Source organism: Tauraco erythrolophus, chromosome 12, assembly GCF_009769465.1.
Source record: "Tauraco erythrolophus isolate bTauEry1 chromosome 12, bTauEry1.pri, whole genome shotgun sequence".
Lineage (NCBI taxonomy): Eukaryota > Metazoa > Chordata > Aves > Musophagiformes > Musophagidae > Tauraco > Tauraco erythrolophus.
In genome coordinates this window covers 20,605,014-20,622,072 of record NC_141476.1, presented here as the reverse complement: position 1 = coordinate 20,622,072, position 17,059 = coordinate 20,605,014, and the positions used below count along the sequence as shown (strand labels likewise).

General features: G+C 37.2%; 1 protein-coding gene across 1 annotated transcript in view; it reads right to left on the bottom strand.

Annotated features, from left to right (window-relative positions):
- SLC6A11 (solute carrier family 6 member 11) overlaps positions 1-17,059 on the bottom strand; it is a 104,020-nt gene that overhangs the window by 67,929 nt on the left and 19,032 nt on the right. Inside the window, exon 5 of the mRNA XM_009988626.2 lies at positions 6,835-6,967. Coding sequence (XP_009986928.1) covers positions 6,835-6,967 — 133 coding nt within the window. The remainder of the gene's footprint in view (positions 1-6,834; positions 6,968-17,059) is intronic.

Sequence of the window (17,059 nt, the reverse complement as noted above, 5' to 3'; positions counted from 1 at the left end):
AAAAAAAATCAATAGCAGAAGAGTAAAATGACAAATTATGCCATCACTTACACATGTTCAACCCAACATCCTGCTTACTTGTGGTAGGTAAAACAGTACTGGTGCTCCTTTAGGAAAAGAACGTTCTCTGCTCTGCTAAGGTGTTTATAACTTTTCCAATTATGTCATGGTAGAAAGTGAAATATTTGAATGAATAACGAAAATGACAAGTAAATAAATCGGAGTGCCTGATACTTTAATGTTTATGTATAACAACTACATCACCAATAAAGCTTGCGAGGTCATTTCTAATAGTTTACAATGATGAACTGCAAATATTTTCTTCACCAAAAGCACACTTTTTAGAGATGCAATAGATAACATGAGGCTATCCAATCATAAATTAGGAGAAAAGTCATAAATGTTTCATGAGAAGGCACTGTGTGATCATTAATCTATTATTTTAGATTTTGACTTACAGGACTATTCAGTCAAGCACCTTAGACAACTCATGTTATGTAGAGAGTAGCTATATATTCTCCCCCTTTACTCTGCTCTTGTGAGACCCCACCTCGAATACTGCGTCCCGTTCTGGTGTCCCCACCATAAGAGAGACAGAGATTTGTTGGAGTGTGTTCAGAGGAGGGCCACAAAGATGGGCCAGGGGCTGGAGCAAGTCTGCTACGAGGACAGGTTGCAGGAGCTGGGATTGTTCAGCCTTGAAATGAGAAGACTTCGAGGGGACCTAATAGCTGCCTTCCAATACCTGAAGGGAACTTACAGGAAGGCTGGGGAGGGACTTTTTACAAGAGTGTCCATTGATAGGACAAGGGGAAATGGGTTTAAGTTGAAGGAGAACAGATTTAGATTAGATCTTAGGAAGAAATTCTTCAGTACGAGGGTGGTAAGACTTCGGAATAAATTGCCCAGAGAAGTTGTGGATGCCCCCTCTCTGGAGGTGTTCAAGGCCAGGTTGGACGGAGCCTTGAGTAGCCTGGTCTAGTTGAGAGGCGTCCCTGCCCATGACAGGGAGGTTGGATTAGATGATCTCTGAGGTCCCTTCCAGCCTATGGCATTCTATGATCAGTGCTTTCTCTTATGTAGCACCTAAATAGATGTGAGCACAACAATATCTTTCAGCAGTGCTTTCTCTATTATGCTTAAGAGAGTACCTACAGAGTGGAAAGCAATAGCAAGTGATGAAAAGAACCATATTAATGTTTTCTAGCATGTTGTCAAGTCAAAGCTTGGGAAGATAATGTTCAAGACATCTTCAAAGTTGATTATGATCTGAATAACCACGCAAATTTGCTTTAGAGCAACATCCACAGCTTTTTACAGGGGACACAGCCTCTTAGCTCTGGGTCTACTTCTCTAGATGGTTTTGTAGACACTTGATACCTGTGAAAGATTTCATGCTTTCTGCATGTTCTTATATCTTACCTTTCAGCATCACCCTTTATTTTTATTAGCCTCTACTTCTGTTGTAGTTTTAAAGTCTATCAAGACAGCATAAAGGTAACACGCTCTAAGATCACAATGATGTTAAACTTCAGGGAACTCAACATAAAGAATAGGAAAGGATCAAAAGATTCAGAAGTCAGAATCAGAGAGAATAATATTTGGTGAGTACCGAAGTCTATCTCTGTAATACATAAACTAGTTCAAGAAAAATCTGAAGAATGGCCTCTTAGGAAATTTGTCCCTCTTCCAGACAACTCTGAAGCAATGTAGAGAAGGATTTCTCATCACATACGGGCCAGTAGCTAATGGAGAAGTACAAAACAGTGTGGAAGAGCTATTTGAGTTTGGCTCTGGCAAAAGAACAGAAGTATAGTCTTACGAGATTACGAGAACTCATTCAAAAAGATTAAAAAAAAAAAAAAGTCTTGGTCTTAGTGGTCATACAAGCAGTGTGATATTCTAATAATAACATGAAAATCTTCAAAGTACACAACAATATTCTTTGAACACTTCATATCAGAAAATGCTGACTTTGTGTTGAGTCATAAAATGACAAAACCCGACCTACAGTTTTACAACAGACTAACTTTTTTTTGCTTACTAAATGTTTCCCAGACCAAAAGCAACTTTCCTCCAGCTATCCAGGTCTTTTTTAAATAAGTGTTACTCAGACAAATTATATCAGAAATTATTACACTTCTTGGTGTTACCCAAATTTCTTTATGGAAAGGTTTTAGAGAACAAATCAGAATGCGCTATATATCTGAACGCAGTTTACTATTTTGTAAGGGGCATAGGCTTTTCTGTCATCTGCTTTTTGTAACCAAACCATTATTAAATAAAGTATTCTATTGCCACAAAGAAAATGGTTTGGAGTACAAATTCATATGGCAATATTATAAGGTATGAATATTCTGTAAGATGGAAGCTGTCTTTTTGACAATCTTTACCTATAATATCCTTCTACGGATCTGTTGAAGTCTTCAGCAGACTGCACATTATTTTTTTCATCAGGTCCAACTCTTTAAAATAAGACTGAAAGGGTCTTAGCTTGATTTCCCAGGAAATGGAAAAGATATTGCATATGGACAAGGGCAGTTTATGGCATTTATTACACATTAAATACTCACTGCCTAAACCAGCCCTGGGATCCAAATCTATTAGTCATTATTATGTCAGTTTCCCTTTTACAAAGAGTTTTGCTTTCTCTTTGTGGCTTGCTTTCAAACGTAAGACATCACACTTAAAAATGCAAAGCTGAGGGCTGGGTAAGGTATTCTAATATCCATACTTGAAAAGCATAACGAGACTGCGGGTTGCTTTTTAACACTTTTGATTCAACCCTTCCTCATCTACAGAGTGGGCAGAAGTAGTGCTCTTTTGTACAGCACAGGGAACAGAGGCACATCGTGTAATATTATAAAGACATGAGCAAGTTTGATCTGTTGTCCCATGGCTGCGTGACATACTGTATGCTGATTGGCCGCCTCTCCCATTCGTGAATAGGCCAGTGATGATGACTAGAAAAGAAAGACTCAGGAAAAAAAGAAAAAAAATCCAGCTATTAACTTAGCTTATTAACACAGAAGTATTTTCAAGTCATTTTGTGTGCTTGAATAATTGCAGGCACTCAAACCCGTGCTACAGAGTAACACAGATGATACAAAAATGTGGGTTTAATCAGGACTAGATGACAGAAATATAACAAGCTAGGTAAAAAAATCATATAATTCAGTAAAAAAAAAAAATATTGCAATAAACCTACACGTAGGAAAAAAGTAATTAATAAATGACTCATAGCACCAGGACAATTAAGCATTGGAATAGGTTGTCCCAAGACATGTGAAATCTCTGTCCTTGGAGGTTCTTAAGATTGTCCTGGTTTCAGCTGGGTTAGAGTTAGTTTTCTTCTCAGCAGCTAGAACAGCACTGTGTTTTGGATTTAGTCTGGGATTTGGTACGAGAAAACGCTGATGACATACTGATGTTTATAGTTGTTGCTAAGACATCAGGGAGTTTTCAGCTTCCCATGTTTTTTCACTGTGCAGGTGCACAACAAGCTAGAGGGAGCGTAGCCGGAGCAAAGGACCCACAACTCCTAGCGTAGGATTTGAGCTTAGGTTTAGGATTGAGGCCTAAATTGGGCAATGGAATATTCCATATCATGCTCCGTATACAGATGAGGGTTGGTCCAGAAGCTCTCTTTAGACCTCTCTTCAGGGCTCTCACTCTTCCAAGATTGCGGTTTTGGGATCTCTCTTCTTTGGGATCACTAGTCAGGGACAGGCCAGGCATTAGACAGTGGGTGGTCAGCAATTGCATTGTGCATCACTCGTTTGTATATATAATTATACTTCTATTAGAACTTTTATCATTATTACTTTTTTTTTTTTATTTTATTTCAACTATTAAATTGTTCTCAAACACACGAGTCTCCCTCACTTTTCCCCTCTGATTCTCTTCCCTGTGCCCTGGCAGGTGGGGCAGGGGGACCGAGCAGCTGCATGGTGTTTAGTTGCTGGCTGGATTAAACCCTGACAAGATGCAGCCATTCGAAGCACTAAGAAAACCGTTCCGAGTTCAGTGTTGGTCCTTTTTTGACCAAGAGGCTGGACAATAGACTTTCCAAGATCACTTCCAACCTGTGATTCTATAAATCCAGGTACTTGACAGGGCTCCACACTAACAATATCAGCACCAGACAGGGATGCGCTGATGCATTCAAAAAGATGCTTGAACAGAAAAGGAATGGACTAACGAATAAGACAGAGACTACCAGAATGTCTTTATATAACTCTCTAAGTCTACCAGCCTCCTCACTTCAAAAGGAACCGTGCAGAAGTTGCTACAAGTGAGGAGTCACAATGAGGTCAGAGGAGTGATCACTATCTGAAAAAACTCCCATACTCTCATTTAAAAAAAAAAGTAAAAGAAAAAACGAACTATTGGGATTACTTCCCTTGGCAAGCAATTTAGGAAGAATAGATTAGGAACTTCTGGTGTCCCTTTCTCAAAGTTTAAAGCACAAGGACATTCAGTCAAATTAATAAATGGATAGCCAAGATCCAAAAAAGAACTGGTTCCATGGTACCTGAAGATTTCATGAAGATCAAAAATTAGCAGTACTCAGCAATTGTGTAGTTATATTTATCATAGAAATACTCAGAATTGTCATAATTAGCAATCAAAAATATTTTTGAAAAATAAGATACTAAACCAAGCCCTAATGATCAGAGTCTAGAATGATACTTTAAATGTTTAGAAAAACTATCTCCAGTCTTTTACATATTTCTTACCTCATCTATGGAAACATTTGGTGCTAGCTACTGAAAATACTTCTGCATAAGAAGGATATCATGTATTATCAAGCTCAGCAAGTTGCAACATACACATAACGTTATCTTAACATTATGTTGTCATGTTTTTCTTCTTTTGATTTTGAGTTTCTCATTCAAAGACCCAGCATTTACTATATATGCAACATTTTAAACGTGAAAACTAACATACGAATAACTTCAGATCTAAGATTGAATAATGAATCGCAACAACCTCAGAAAAGGCACAAATACGTTTCTCCTGAAAGCTGCCAGAACCACTTGAAATTATTTTGATATTACACATCTCTTGGAATGAAAAACTAACATGTTTTCTGAGAAAGCGATGAGGTCAAACAGGTCAGTTTCACTTTAACTACTTCCAAAATGCAAGATCTGTTTCTGGGAAATGGTATAAACTGAAGGAAATCTTGCATGATATGTATATGAAGAACAAGAAAAATCTGAATGTAAACCACAGAAATGCAGAAATGTACAACATATCCTTTCCAAAATCACTAAAGCCTCTCCCTATCAGCAAAAGATTTCTACCAATGCTATTTTTCATAAGCACAGTGCAGTTTTGCACAAGCTTGCGTGCATGCACGCATGTGCATTCACCGTCTGGGTTTTTCCCTCCTCCCTTGGGTCAGATTATACTATGGTAGAATAGATCTCCATCTTCAGACATTCTTTCTGATAGAAAAAAAGAAAATTAGTTTTGCTCAGTTTCATTTCTTCACTGCCAGCTGTAGCTCCTCAGACAACTCTAAACCACTTTTTTACTGCCCTGGAGTGCAGGTTTTAAAGACATATGGACATTTATCTTGTCATTCCCTTATATCATCTTTGCTTCTCTATATTTTTCTCTTTAGTTTTTTTTCCCCCCTTCCCTCTCAACTATTCATGCTTATATGTATCCCTAGACAGTCTTTCTCAGCATTTTCCTGCAGTGACTTGGTAAAAGTAGGGCTGCATAAATCTGTGTGTGCAAATACTTAGATGAAAAACACAGTACCAGATTGACTGGCACAGTTGGCAAATATAGACAGAATTCAGCAAATAGTTTCAGCCAAAATTTTGATAGAAAGAAGGATGTATGTGGTTGAGAAAGCTGAAAAATTTAACTCTGATGTTCTCTAAATTAAAAAAAAACACTCTACATTTCAAACATTTCATAAAAGTAGCCTCTAAAACAGAAACAAACAAAAACTCCAACCACACTTCCAAACTAAGTAATAAACTATTAAAAATTAAATGCACAAAATGTTTCAATTAATCCATTTTTTTTCCTTGAGTTCTTTCTTCCAGCATGAGAAAGCAGTGTTTCTTTTAGATCCTCCCCTCCAGAACTATGGCTCTTTTCCTCCCTCCATTTGGTTGATAAACCATATATTCTACTCAGAACTATGTCTGTTACTACTCCAGGGGCAGCCTCTCCATCATCCCACGGCTCTCTGTTGGGCCTTCAGTATGGAATGGCATTCACTCAAAGAGTAGCAAAAGTACTAGATATTTTTCTTCCTCCCTCCTCAATGTGTCCATCTTTATCTCTGAGTTCTTTCATTATTTCTACTTTTGGTGGTTTTGCATTTTTTTGTATTTGTTGTAGGTTCCTTATACGTCTAAATTCTCTCTGCTTACGTGTGTAATTTATTTGTGTCAGAGTTTCAACTCCTGCCAGTTTGGAACAAAATTTAAATTTTGGATACCTCACGTGCAGAAATTAACACAACCCAGTATTGATTTCAGGGTTCAAGGATTAGTCAGTAGCGTAACCTGCTAAATTAAAAAAACGAAATCGAAACAAAAACAACCAGCCTCATCTAACAGAAGTAGGGATAAAGCAAATCATGAAAACCAAGAGGAACAAAGCAATGCAAAGTGTGACTGATTAATTAACTGGTAATTAAGTTACCTAGTATTACAATTTATATACTCCCGAGTATAGTTACTTACAGCAATGTAAGACGCGTGTGAAATTCTACCATTCTGATTTAAATAAATATAAATGACAACACAAGTTTGGAGCACAAGAGTGTCATAATACAGCTGATGCACAGAATTTTAACCTCACCTTTCCAGTAGACTTTGTTCCTTTCCAAATACAAAAATAGCAGATAGTCCAAGCAGCAAGGAGGCACAGTGCAAGTTCCCAGCGAAGATTCCCAATATGTTCAATTCCATCAGATATAGCTAGCACTCTTCGTCTTTCCAAGGGAAAAAAAAATAAGAAAAGAAAAAAAAAATTATAATATTGAAGCAAAACTGCACTACATATAAAACACTAGGCTAAATCCAAATCAGCTTCAACCAAAGAGACTTCTAGTTAGTGACTACTTAAAATGCACCATGCTAAGAAGAGACAGAAGGGAAAAATAGAATATCCTCAGTGGATCTTACATCTGGTTAAAAACAAACAAATGTTTAATTTTTCCAAGTTGGCGACAAAATAAAAAAAGATTTTTAAATAGCTTTCCTATAAAGTCAAAGTCAAAAGAAAAAAATCCACATTTCTTTGAATTAATAACCGTCATACATAAGCTCCCAAAAAACCACTTCTATAATTAATGTCTTTTTTTCAATCTTACTGTTTTTTCAGGAAAAAAGTTCTAATCATTATTTTACATTATAACTTCCCCCCTCCCCCCCCAGTAAATTTCATTTTGTACTAGAAACCCAAATTTTAAAACATTTGTTTTCAAAACACTCAAACATCACAACATTTTCCAGATGGATTTTTTTTTAGGAAATGCTAACATTGAAATGTTAATACTTTAAAAACAAAAAAAAAAAAGTGAACAATTTTTGTGAAAAGTGGTCAGTAAAATATATATTAGATCTACTGTTTGAAAATAGTGTATTTGAATTACTTGCCACTCAGTTCTAAAAACATAAACCCTCATATATTTTAGAAACACCCCTCACAGCTCAGGGTACGGGGCCAAAGTATTTACTAACTTAGTAAACAAGATAAAGAGAGAGTAAAGAGTTTGTGGATTTTTTTAAACAAGAATTTGGGAACAGAAAAATCTAGTGAATTGCTGGTCTTCACACAGGAAATCTGCAGAAGCAAGATACAATGCTGTTTTCCACAAATCTGGGCTAGTGTTTTTTTCATGAGATTTTTTTTTTTTTTTAAATATAAGGATGATGCTCTTATCTGGGAGATGCACAGTCCTTTTATGCTCTTTTATTTTTACTTTAAATAAACACTCAGATTAAACAAAATGTAAATTATTTACCAGCCTGTAAATAAAACATGGGTAGTCCTGGTTGTATAGATGAAGATGTTAAAAGCAAGAGCAAAAAATTATTTCTATAAAGCTCAAACATTTCATGAATTCTCTTGAGACTTTTCAATTGCACTTAAGCCTGAAAGAAACGTTGTAGATAAGTAAAAAGCTTTTGTTCAGGAATCTCAATTTTCCAGAACAATAAAAGCATGACTCAACTGGTATGTGAGGCCACAAATTGATATGGATTTAAATTCCATACATTCAGAGATTTGGAAACACCTCATTGTTTTTAAACAACTTCAGGCAAGCAATTAGTCATTTACTAATTATATACACAGAATAATTAATTTCAGTCATTCATGCCTTTTATCAGCTTAATCATTCTGTACAGGGGCTGGTCACATCTCATAACGTGTGTGTTTCCATAAATACATTTGCACACCTGCATGCACATATATACACATTCACATAAAAATTCCCATCGTTCAATCTTACATAAACTACGCTGAGGAAAGTTTCTCTTAAAACTGTATTACATGTTATCTATACAACCTCAGAGACCCTCCACTTACACTACCCTCCCTCCCAGAGACAGTGGGAATGAATATAAATGAATTTAATTTCACAGATACTCTGATGCAGTTAAAAGCCCTATAATAATAATCACTGTATTTTATATATAATTAATGTAGATATAGTAATACAGATTATTTAATTAATTACAATAAAATCTATTTCATTTAAGAGTTGAGTATTTAGTTAAAAAAAAAAAATCCAGTCTACAATTACCCATATGAAATAATTCTTTTTGCATTTAATTCAGTCATCAGTCGAGACGATCAGTTCAGGGAGTATAAAGTGTGATCACGTAATTCAAGGCCATGCCAAAAATAAACAAATATTGGGGCTACCTGGGGAGGCATCTGATCTGGTTCTTCCTGCTTTCACCAGCAGCAGGTTGAGGATGAAGGGAAGTTCCTTCACCTGCCTATGATGGAGTAGGAGGATGGAGATGCCAACAGCTAGTGGTATGTTGGGAAAGGAAAAGATCTATCTATCACCAAGTCTTTCAGCTGCCCATACAGATGCTGTGGCACCTCTTCAGGCTTTCACACGTTTCAAGAGCTGCAGCTACTGTTCCTGCTGCAACCCTGGGCTGCAGCCCCTTTGCAATGTATATGCTAAAAGTTTATTGCTTACCTAATGCAGAGTAAAATTTAACAGGTTAAAGAAAAATCACAAAAAAACCCCAAATCCTAAAGCCTCAGGTTTGTTTTCTTATTTTCCAATGAACATAGAAGATCTTTCCACTTAAAAAAAAAAAGGGGGGGGGAGAGGAGGGAGTTTACACAAAATATTTGTAATAGAAGGTATTATGTGCTTAAATGTAAAATTACTGCCTCCTCATCCAGTAACTAGGCATATTCTGCAAAGCTTCGGCCGTCACCTAGTTAGGGAGCAAGTGATCTAGCACGGAACAACCTCAGCTAACCAAGACCTGCAAAGCACCTAAAGAACCATCATCAAAATGCATTCAAAAACGAAGAGAGAAGGTTTTTAATGAAGGATAGGTCTTAATCAGGAAGTGGAAGCACATATTTTATATCTGCAGTCTAGAATTGAAAATAACATCAGCAAGCAATAATTATACAGAAAGGCTGATGAAATAGATACTTAAAATTCAAGTTGTTCTAAGCAATTTGACAGATGATATCATGTGGAATTTGACTTAGAACGACACCCACTCTCTTTTCAAATTTTCATTCGAAAAGCGAGATCCTTGAATTCTTAGCTCACCTTGAGTATTAAGGAGTCACTTGCAAGAGAACCAAGACAAAAAGTGGTATAATATGATTAACGCAGGTATGGGCAGTGAAATGCCAATGAGTGCATACTGACAACAAATTACGGATAACCATGTTGGAAGACATGTTAAGAGTGAATATTTCACCACAGAACCTGATGACAAAGCAAAGAGCAGGTATTTGCAAAGACAAATTTCAGTCTGAACTTCACAATCAGAGTAAGTGAGAGGAACTCACAAGACAAGGAGGGGCAGCCTAAAGAATTGTAATTGCTGGTTTGCTTAGAAAGGTTTTAATTTTTATTTTCAAGTAGTATACTACATTTAACAATTAATAGTATTTTTTTTAAGATGAAAAAGAAAACTAAACCAAGAGAATCTATGATCAGAAAAGTGAAACAAAATGTATGTGTTTGAGCCATAATAATTTTGAAATGGAAACTTTTTTCATTTAGCTTTATTTTCAGTGAAAAGTAATAATGAAAAAATTTCCTGATGTTTCGATGAAACCATTTTTTTTTCTGGCTATTTACAGTATATTTATGTACGTGTGCACCTAAACACAAGTATTGTTTCCTTTCCAAAATGCAAAGCTGTGAATACATGTAAGATGGCTGCAGTAACACAAATCAATGTCATGGAGAAATTTGGAAGCTTATTCAGCTACTGGATGCCACAGAGCTCTGTTATCACAGCACCCTGCCTGGGCTAAGTATTGCAAGTAGTTACCTGCCCGTAACACACATATGATGGATACAGCTGTGCTGCTTTGGAACATGAACTAGGCAGTTCAGAGAGCCTGGAACCCCTGCAGTAGCCTGTCGTATCCTGTAGATATGAGCTTCATGACAAAATCTTCTACAGGACAAGCTCTCAGCAACAGGAATAGCTCTTGGAGGATTGGTAAATTTATTTAAGAGAGGCTGGCAACTTCCTCACTTGAAGATTTGTGCGCATCTGTATGGATGATGAACTGCATCACACTAGTCACTAATTCCCATGAATACCACTTGCCCGGTCTCTCGGTACCTCTCAATACCCAAGTCCTGCCAACAGTTATGCACAGGGCTACAATCAGTCCTCAACTTCCAGATCCATGAATGTGTCAACTGAGATACTAATTTTTATTGAGCTGTCTTGTAGCATGGTTGCAGAACTACGTGCTGTGGCAAGAAGACATGGAAAGCTTTCAATAATAATTCCACAGTGCTGCCACCACATTGCCAAATAGTGAGCATGACGGAAGTATATGACTGATACATTGGCACACTCGGGGCTCAAACACAGCTTGCAGAATTACTTTAGACTCATACCCTAATCCATGTCCAGCTGTCAAAGTAATCCACTTCAGCAGCCAGTCCCCGGAATTACTGCGCTTTCTTCCCTAATAGTATAACAACTTAATAAATAAATGTTATTACTCTCTCTGTCTCAGTTAGAATGTTTTGCACACCAAAAGACAACTTTGTCTTAAGAACAAAATTCTTAGTGAAGATTCAAGATAAGGATTTAAAAAGCAACTGGTTTCTGGATGCTGTCTGTAGAAAGTATTTTCTGAATGCTCTGCGAGAAGTCTCAGATAGCAGAGACATCTACCATACCCATCCAAAATCTTGGCCTGATTCTTTTGGAAAGAGTGTTGTAGAAAGTAAATGGCAAAATAATGGCATCAACACAATTATCCCTGCTTCTCCCACTTAAAAAAGACGAGTGGTGCCAATCAAGTTGAACTGTTAGGACCATGATGAGTATTTAAATATACTGTTATTGCAAATTGTTTTGTATTTTCTTTGTTCAAGCAGAATAAAGGTTTAGTGCTTCCCTTAGAAAGTAAGCAGCAACGAGTCCAGAACATATAATTAAACTACAGCATACAACGTATGCGAAGAATAGATCCAAAGAAGAGAAAGTCTTGCTCGGAGGCTAGCAGTGATTTCCTCAGCAGGCACAATGCAGCTCTCCCTAATGCCAGGGCCTTAGCTCTCCTGCTGAACCATCTGAAACAGCAGCAGCAGATGTTAGTTTTGAAAGAAGGAGGCATTCAGAACATGAAATCCTTCTCACAAAGCCTCGGTTCAGTCTGACTGTAGATATATCTGCTCTTATTCTTTCATCGTTCGACTTAAGACAAAAAGTGAGAGTGTTTTAAAAATTCGTTATTCTCCCCTGCACCCAAGAAGGAGCACATTCAGAGGTCACATTCTTAGTTGCGCCAGGGGAAATTTAGTCAGATATCAGGAAAAATTTCTTTACAGAGAGGGTTGTGAAGTATTGGAACAGGCTGCCCAGGGAGGTGGTGGAGTCCCCATCCCTGGAGGTGTTTAAAAACCGTGTGGATTTGGTGTTGAGCAACATGGTTTAGGGACCCTGACAGTGCAGGGTGAATGGTTGGACTCGATCTTGAAGGTCTCTTCCAACCAGATGATTCTATGAGGTCAGAAGATGATTGAGTTGATCGCAGCTTCTTGCTCCTCAGCAGTTCAGCTTCTACATAAAATCTGCCATGACCTTGCAAAAATCGCACAGACAACAAAAAAAAGAGATAGTGCAGCTTTCACTATGTTGTCTTCTTCTCTTACCACTGCAAGTCCCCTACACTACCTTGTTCTCCTCACCTCTTAATGCAAGGAAAGATAAGGAAAGAACGAGAGCAGTTAGATCAGCATTGAAAGTGATGCTCTCATTCCTGAAGTAACAAGCATCTGAAAAATTGAAGTTCTAAAGTGAGATGCCCAGAAATAGCCAAATCTGTGAAGGTTCTTTGCACAAATGTTTCAACACTTGTGACTGCACATATTAAGAGCAGAAGGGAGTAATTGATGCACATTGCATAATTTATGCAGATTGCAAGGGGAAGAGGTTGCAAACACCTCACAGTCATTGTAAGTGAAATTATTCTTGAACAGAGGGCCTCATTTCACCCTACTCTTCCTCCGGTATAAACTACACGGTCTTGTAAAATAAGATAATGGGATTCTGAGACAAACTACAAACTCATAGTGGTTTTAGATTCCAATTAACAGGTGATATTAAAAGTGTAAATGAAAAACACTGACTTTCTGAACACGAGCCACCCTACTTAAATAACTGACAGTCTCAGGGAAGCCACTGGACATAACTGACAATGGTAATTTATCGAAATGAATTATGAAGAATCAGAAATCTAAGTTAAGGGATGAGTTCAAGACGTTTCTTTGTGATAAAACTTTTCAATTGTCAAATCTAAATGTCGTGGGAAGGATTAGAGTGCCAGTAGCCATATTATTTCACAAAGGTGCCACTACCTGCCAGACATACTATAAAAAAGCAGACATGTCCAGTAATTGCCTCCTAGATTTCACTTCTTGGATTCTACATGTTTTCCCAAAGGAATCTCACATCTGTCCTTAACAGCACTATTAAAAAAATACAGATAGAATCTGGAGAGTTCACTTTCACGTCAGCTGGTTTGGTTCATACTTGCATAGAGAGGAAAAAAAAAATAAATCTTTTTCCTTATACACATCAAGACTTATTAAAGCTGAGGAACTTTAAATAAAATCCCCCAAAATTAAATGAGGGGAAATATCTTAACAGACATTTCATTAGAATGTCTTGAAATGTTATCGATAGAATTTCCTACTCTCATCAGCCTAAAGCCTGAGTGTACTTACCTTCAAAAAAAATGTTGCAAACTTATCTACCTTGCAGGGCATTTAGGAAAAAAGATACTGGGTTATCTAATGTTCTCTTAATATATGAAAGCTTCCATAAATCATCACACATTTAAAGAAATAAAAAAAACAGTAACAATCCTGGCAGAAAAAAAGCCCAAGAACCTAGAAGACCATTGTAGCTGCCAGTACAACACACTGGAGGTAACTGTAGGTAACATTTGAATTACTACAGAATGTAAGATTCACTGGTTAGTACAAACAATTTTGAGTAACTTTGAGTATTCTGAGTTTTCTGCCAACAGCTTAAGACTATGTGAAACTTTGGTGTAAAAAAGATTTGTCTTGCACAGAGACCTGAAGATACAAATCATTAACTATTTTTGGAACACATTGAAAATAGAAATTGATGAGAGTTTGAAAAGATTTATTGTAGTCATTGAGTTTGGGTTTTTGTTGTTGCAGTTGTTTTGGGGTTTTTGTTTTGTCGTTTAAAGACACACAGCAGCTCAGTTTCTTAAACCAACTAATAGCCTGGGAAAGAAGCCAGGGGACTGGTGGCACTGGAGCATTTTGAACAGAATATTGAGGGAAATAAGCTCCATTGGTGTTAGGGTTAATCTGGAATGCAAAGGTTAACTCAAACCAGAGTAAGCTTTTGAAATGAGTAGTAGCAAACTATTAATTCTACACAGGATATTTTGCCTGTACATAGAAAATTTAATTTAAACCAGAATGTATTTGTAACATGCCTCACATCCAAAGACACACTACGTTTGAAGGTTTCACTATCTCTAGTTACACATATGTAGCTTGACTACTTGTTATTGAAGGTTTTCACTTTTCTTTCTATACATAACACAGAAGAAAAGCGATAAAAGTTAAAAGCATCTAATGAATAAAAGATAAATTTAAGTGGAATAATAGGACATATGTCTGAAGGATGGCATTCTTTATATTTCCCATTAACTGTCAGAAATGCTGATGTTTGGTCACAAGGGTACTTACAGCTAGACTGAAAAAAATACGGACATTATAACTGCAGTGTAGATTGATTCTGGTTACAGCTTATAGTACCAAGTACTGTAAGCCTATTTTAAGCTTACTGTTTAACTTGAACCAAAATATAACTGTGGATAAAACCAAACACGGACAGAGTCAGGAAGAGATAACAGAGCCATAGAAAAATTTCAGCATACTTCAACTACACACAAAGTAACATACTTAGCAAGAAACTAGACAGCACACAATGACCTTTTGCTACCTACATTCCAGGAACATACTGTTGCTAATGGTTACCTGTGTTCTTTCAATTAACATCATTGCACATATAAGCCCTAGCAAAATTTAGAAAGATAAAATCCCATGAGGAAATTATTTCAAAAAGTATTATATACTTATTGGAAATGTTTTTAATTTGTATGAGAATGTGTTAAAACACCTTTCAATTTAGTAGTTCAATACATTGGGCAGGAAGAAGGGCCCCTCCATAGCTGAAATTGCTGTAGAGGGACATGTTGTGAGGTAACTGCTACTTCTGACTACTCGTAGCTAAAAAGTAACCTTCCCATCCAAATTTGAAAACTACGTTTTGGAAGCTTATGACACTACACTATCAGCTGGGAGAACACTGCATTTTCCTGGGAAAGAGCGTCTTTATTAAAGTGTTCTAATGTGTGGAGCTGTACCAGGCCCTTGAATAGAAAGAGGATTAACTGCTGCCAACACATTGTTGAAAGGAATGTACCAGGGTACTTATTGCATTATTTCATTATTTGGAAAGCTGAAGAACAGATTCAATCTGTTTGAGGAAGGCCCCTTCAAGTTCCCTCTCTGATTTGGAGCAGTTACCAAGACATCTTTCTTTAAAAATACAACAAAAAACATCCAAACAGAGAAGGTGGCCTCTTGAGGTCACTTCTCCATCTGTATCTGTTCAGCCAGGAACATAGGTGGCAACGTTCCTTTTTACGCTGGGCCAAATTCTGTGGGGCATGAAAGGAGAACAAAATGAAGCCACTAAGTAGCAGTAGTGCTACTGTGCAGTGGCCTTCCTTATTCTATGTTTTGGTGTTCTCCTTCCATCCCTGCAGATTTTTCAGACCCAGTTCACCTTGTGAACCTTGTTACTGAGCTCCTGGTACAAAAAGCGTAACGTATTTGAGTGCCAGTGCTGCACAGATTTTCTATCAGTTTAGTAGAAAAGTATCAATATCTTTCAGACATCCTCTTTTCCTGTGTTAAAAGTGAGTTCACGTTCTATCTAAAGACATGTTTTCTAAACTGTCATCTTTCTTTCTCTCATTGCACTTTATGGAGTTAATATTCTTTAGTTTTTGTGAAAATGTATTGGTTTGAGTATTTCATACCCAAATGTATTCAAGTATCATATGCAAATATACAGCATCTGACATGCAGAAACTCAAGCAGGTATTAATAGAATTCTGAGAATGGTGGAATTCAGATTCCGTGTACCAGAATCCTCTGTGGATGCTTGAACGGCTATGCCAGAGAGTGACCAGCATCCGAGGTTCTGGTAAACATCTGCTGTAGAAAATCACATTGTGGATTGTTTCACTGTCAGATGCTTATTCAACTAGTTAGCAGTCAAAGTCAGCTTCCTTTGTACGATTGTAATGATTGCAGTACTTCCAGACACACTGGAAGTCTGAGATGTTTGTCAGGGACACACAAAAAAGTAAAAAGGAACGTTCTTTTTGAAACAGAGATCAGAGGCAGCTCCTTATCTAATGTGCTTGTGACACATTATTTATTGATGAGAGTGTGGCCAACCATACAACTGAAAGAATGGCTTAGAAACAGCTATTTTGAGTTGTTTCACCACCAGCAGCATTTGTTCTCTCTTGTCTAAATCACTGCAGCTTTCCCACTACCTGAGAGAGAACCTTAAAAATTGAACTCTGAGGCTCACTTGACCCTGCACCCTTCCTAGACAGCAGTGCTGTGAGTTCTTGCTCAGGTCAGTGCTTCCTCAGCTCTTAGGATTGCAAGCAGCTTTAAAGAACCTCTCAGGTATTGACGCTGCTCTTTTCTTTCTATCAAAACTCTAAGCTGAGCTGAACAGCACAGCAGCTTTTCTATACTGAAATACCTTTCGGGGAGTTGCAACACTTCTCCATGGCTGTCTAACTGTTGCATGACTGATGCACTCTAACATGTATATAACAACATGATTGTTGCGTGATAACTGATGCACTTACTGTTGTCTGATTTGGAAGAGAGGCTGATCCATGTATCCAGACTGCATACCTCAAAGGTGGAAAAGAAGGAGCTTAGGAAGAACAAAAACTTTGGAAAGAATGCTTGGTTTAATAATAAAGCGTAAACATACAAGCAGTGATATTTCAGAGAAGGGTCTATTGCTTGAGTCAGTATTCTCCAATTTACTGGCTAGACACACTAAAGCTCTCGTAAAGTAAGGAATAACAGCTAAGAGAAGGTGAGTTCACCAAAATTACATACTTCCCACCTTTCTTTGAGTAGTGTTTTTTTCTCAGAGAGAGTAAAAGAAACGGTATTAAAGACAGTACACAAGATGCTAAAGATTTGAGATAGTATTCTCCTTTGCTTTACATACTGATATGA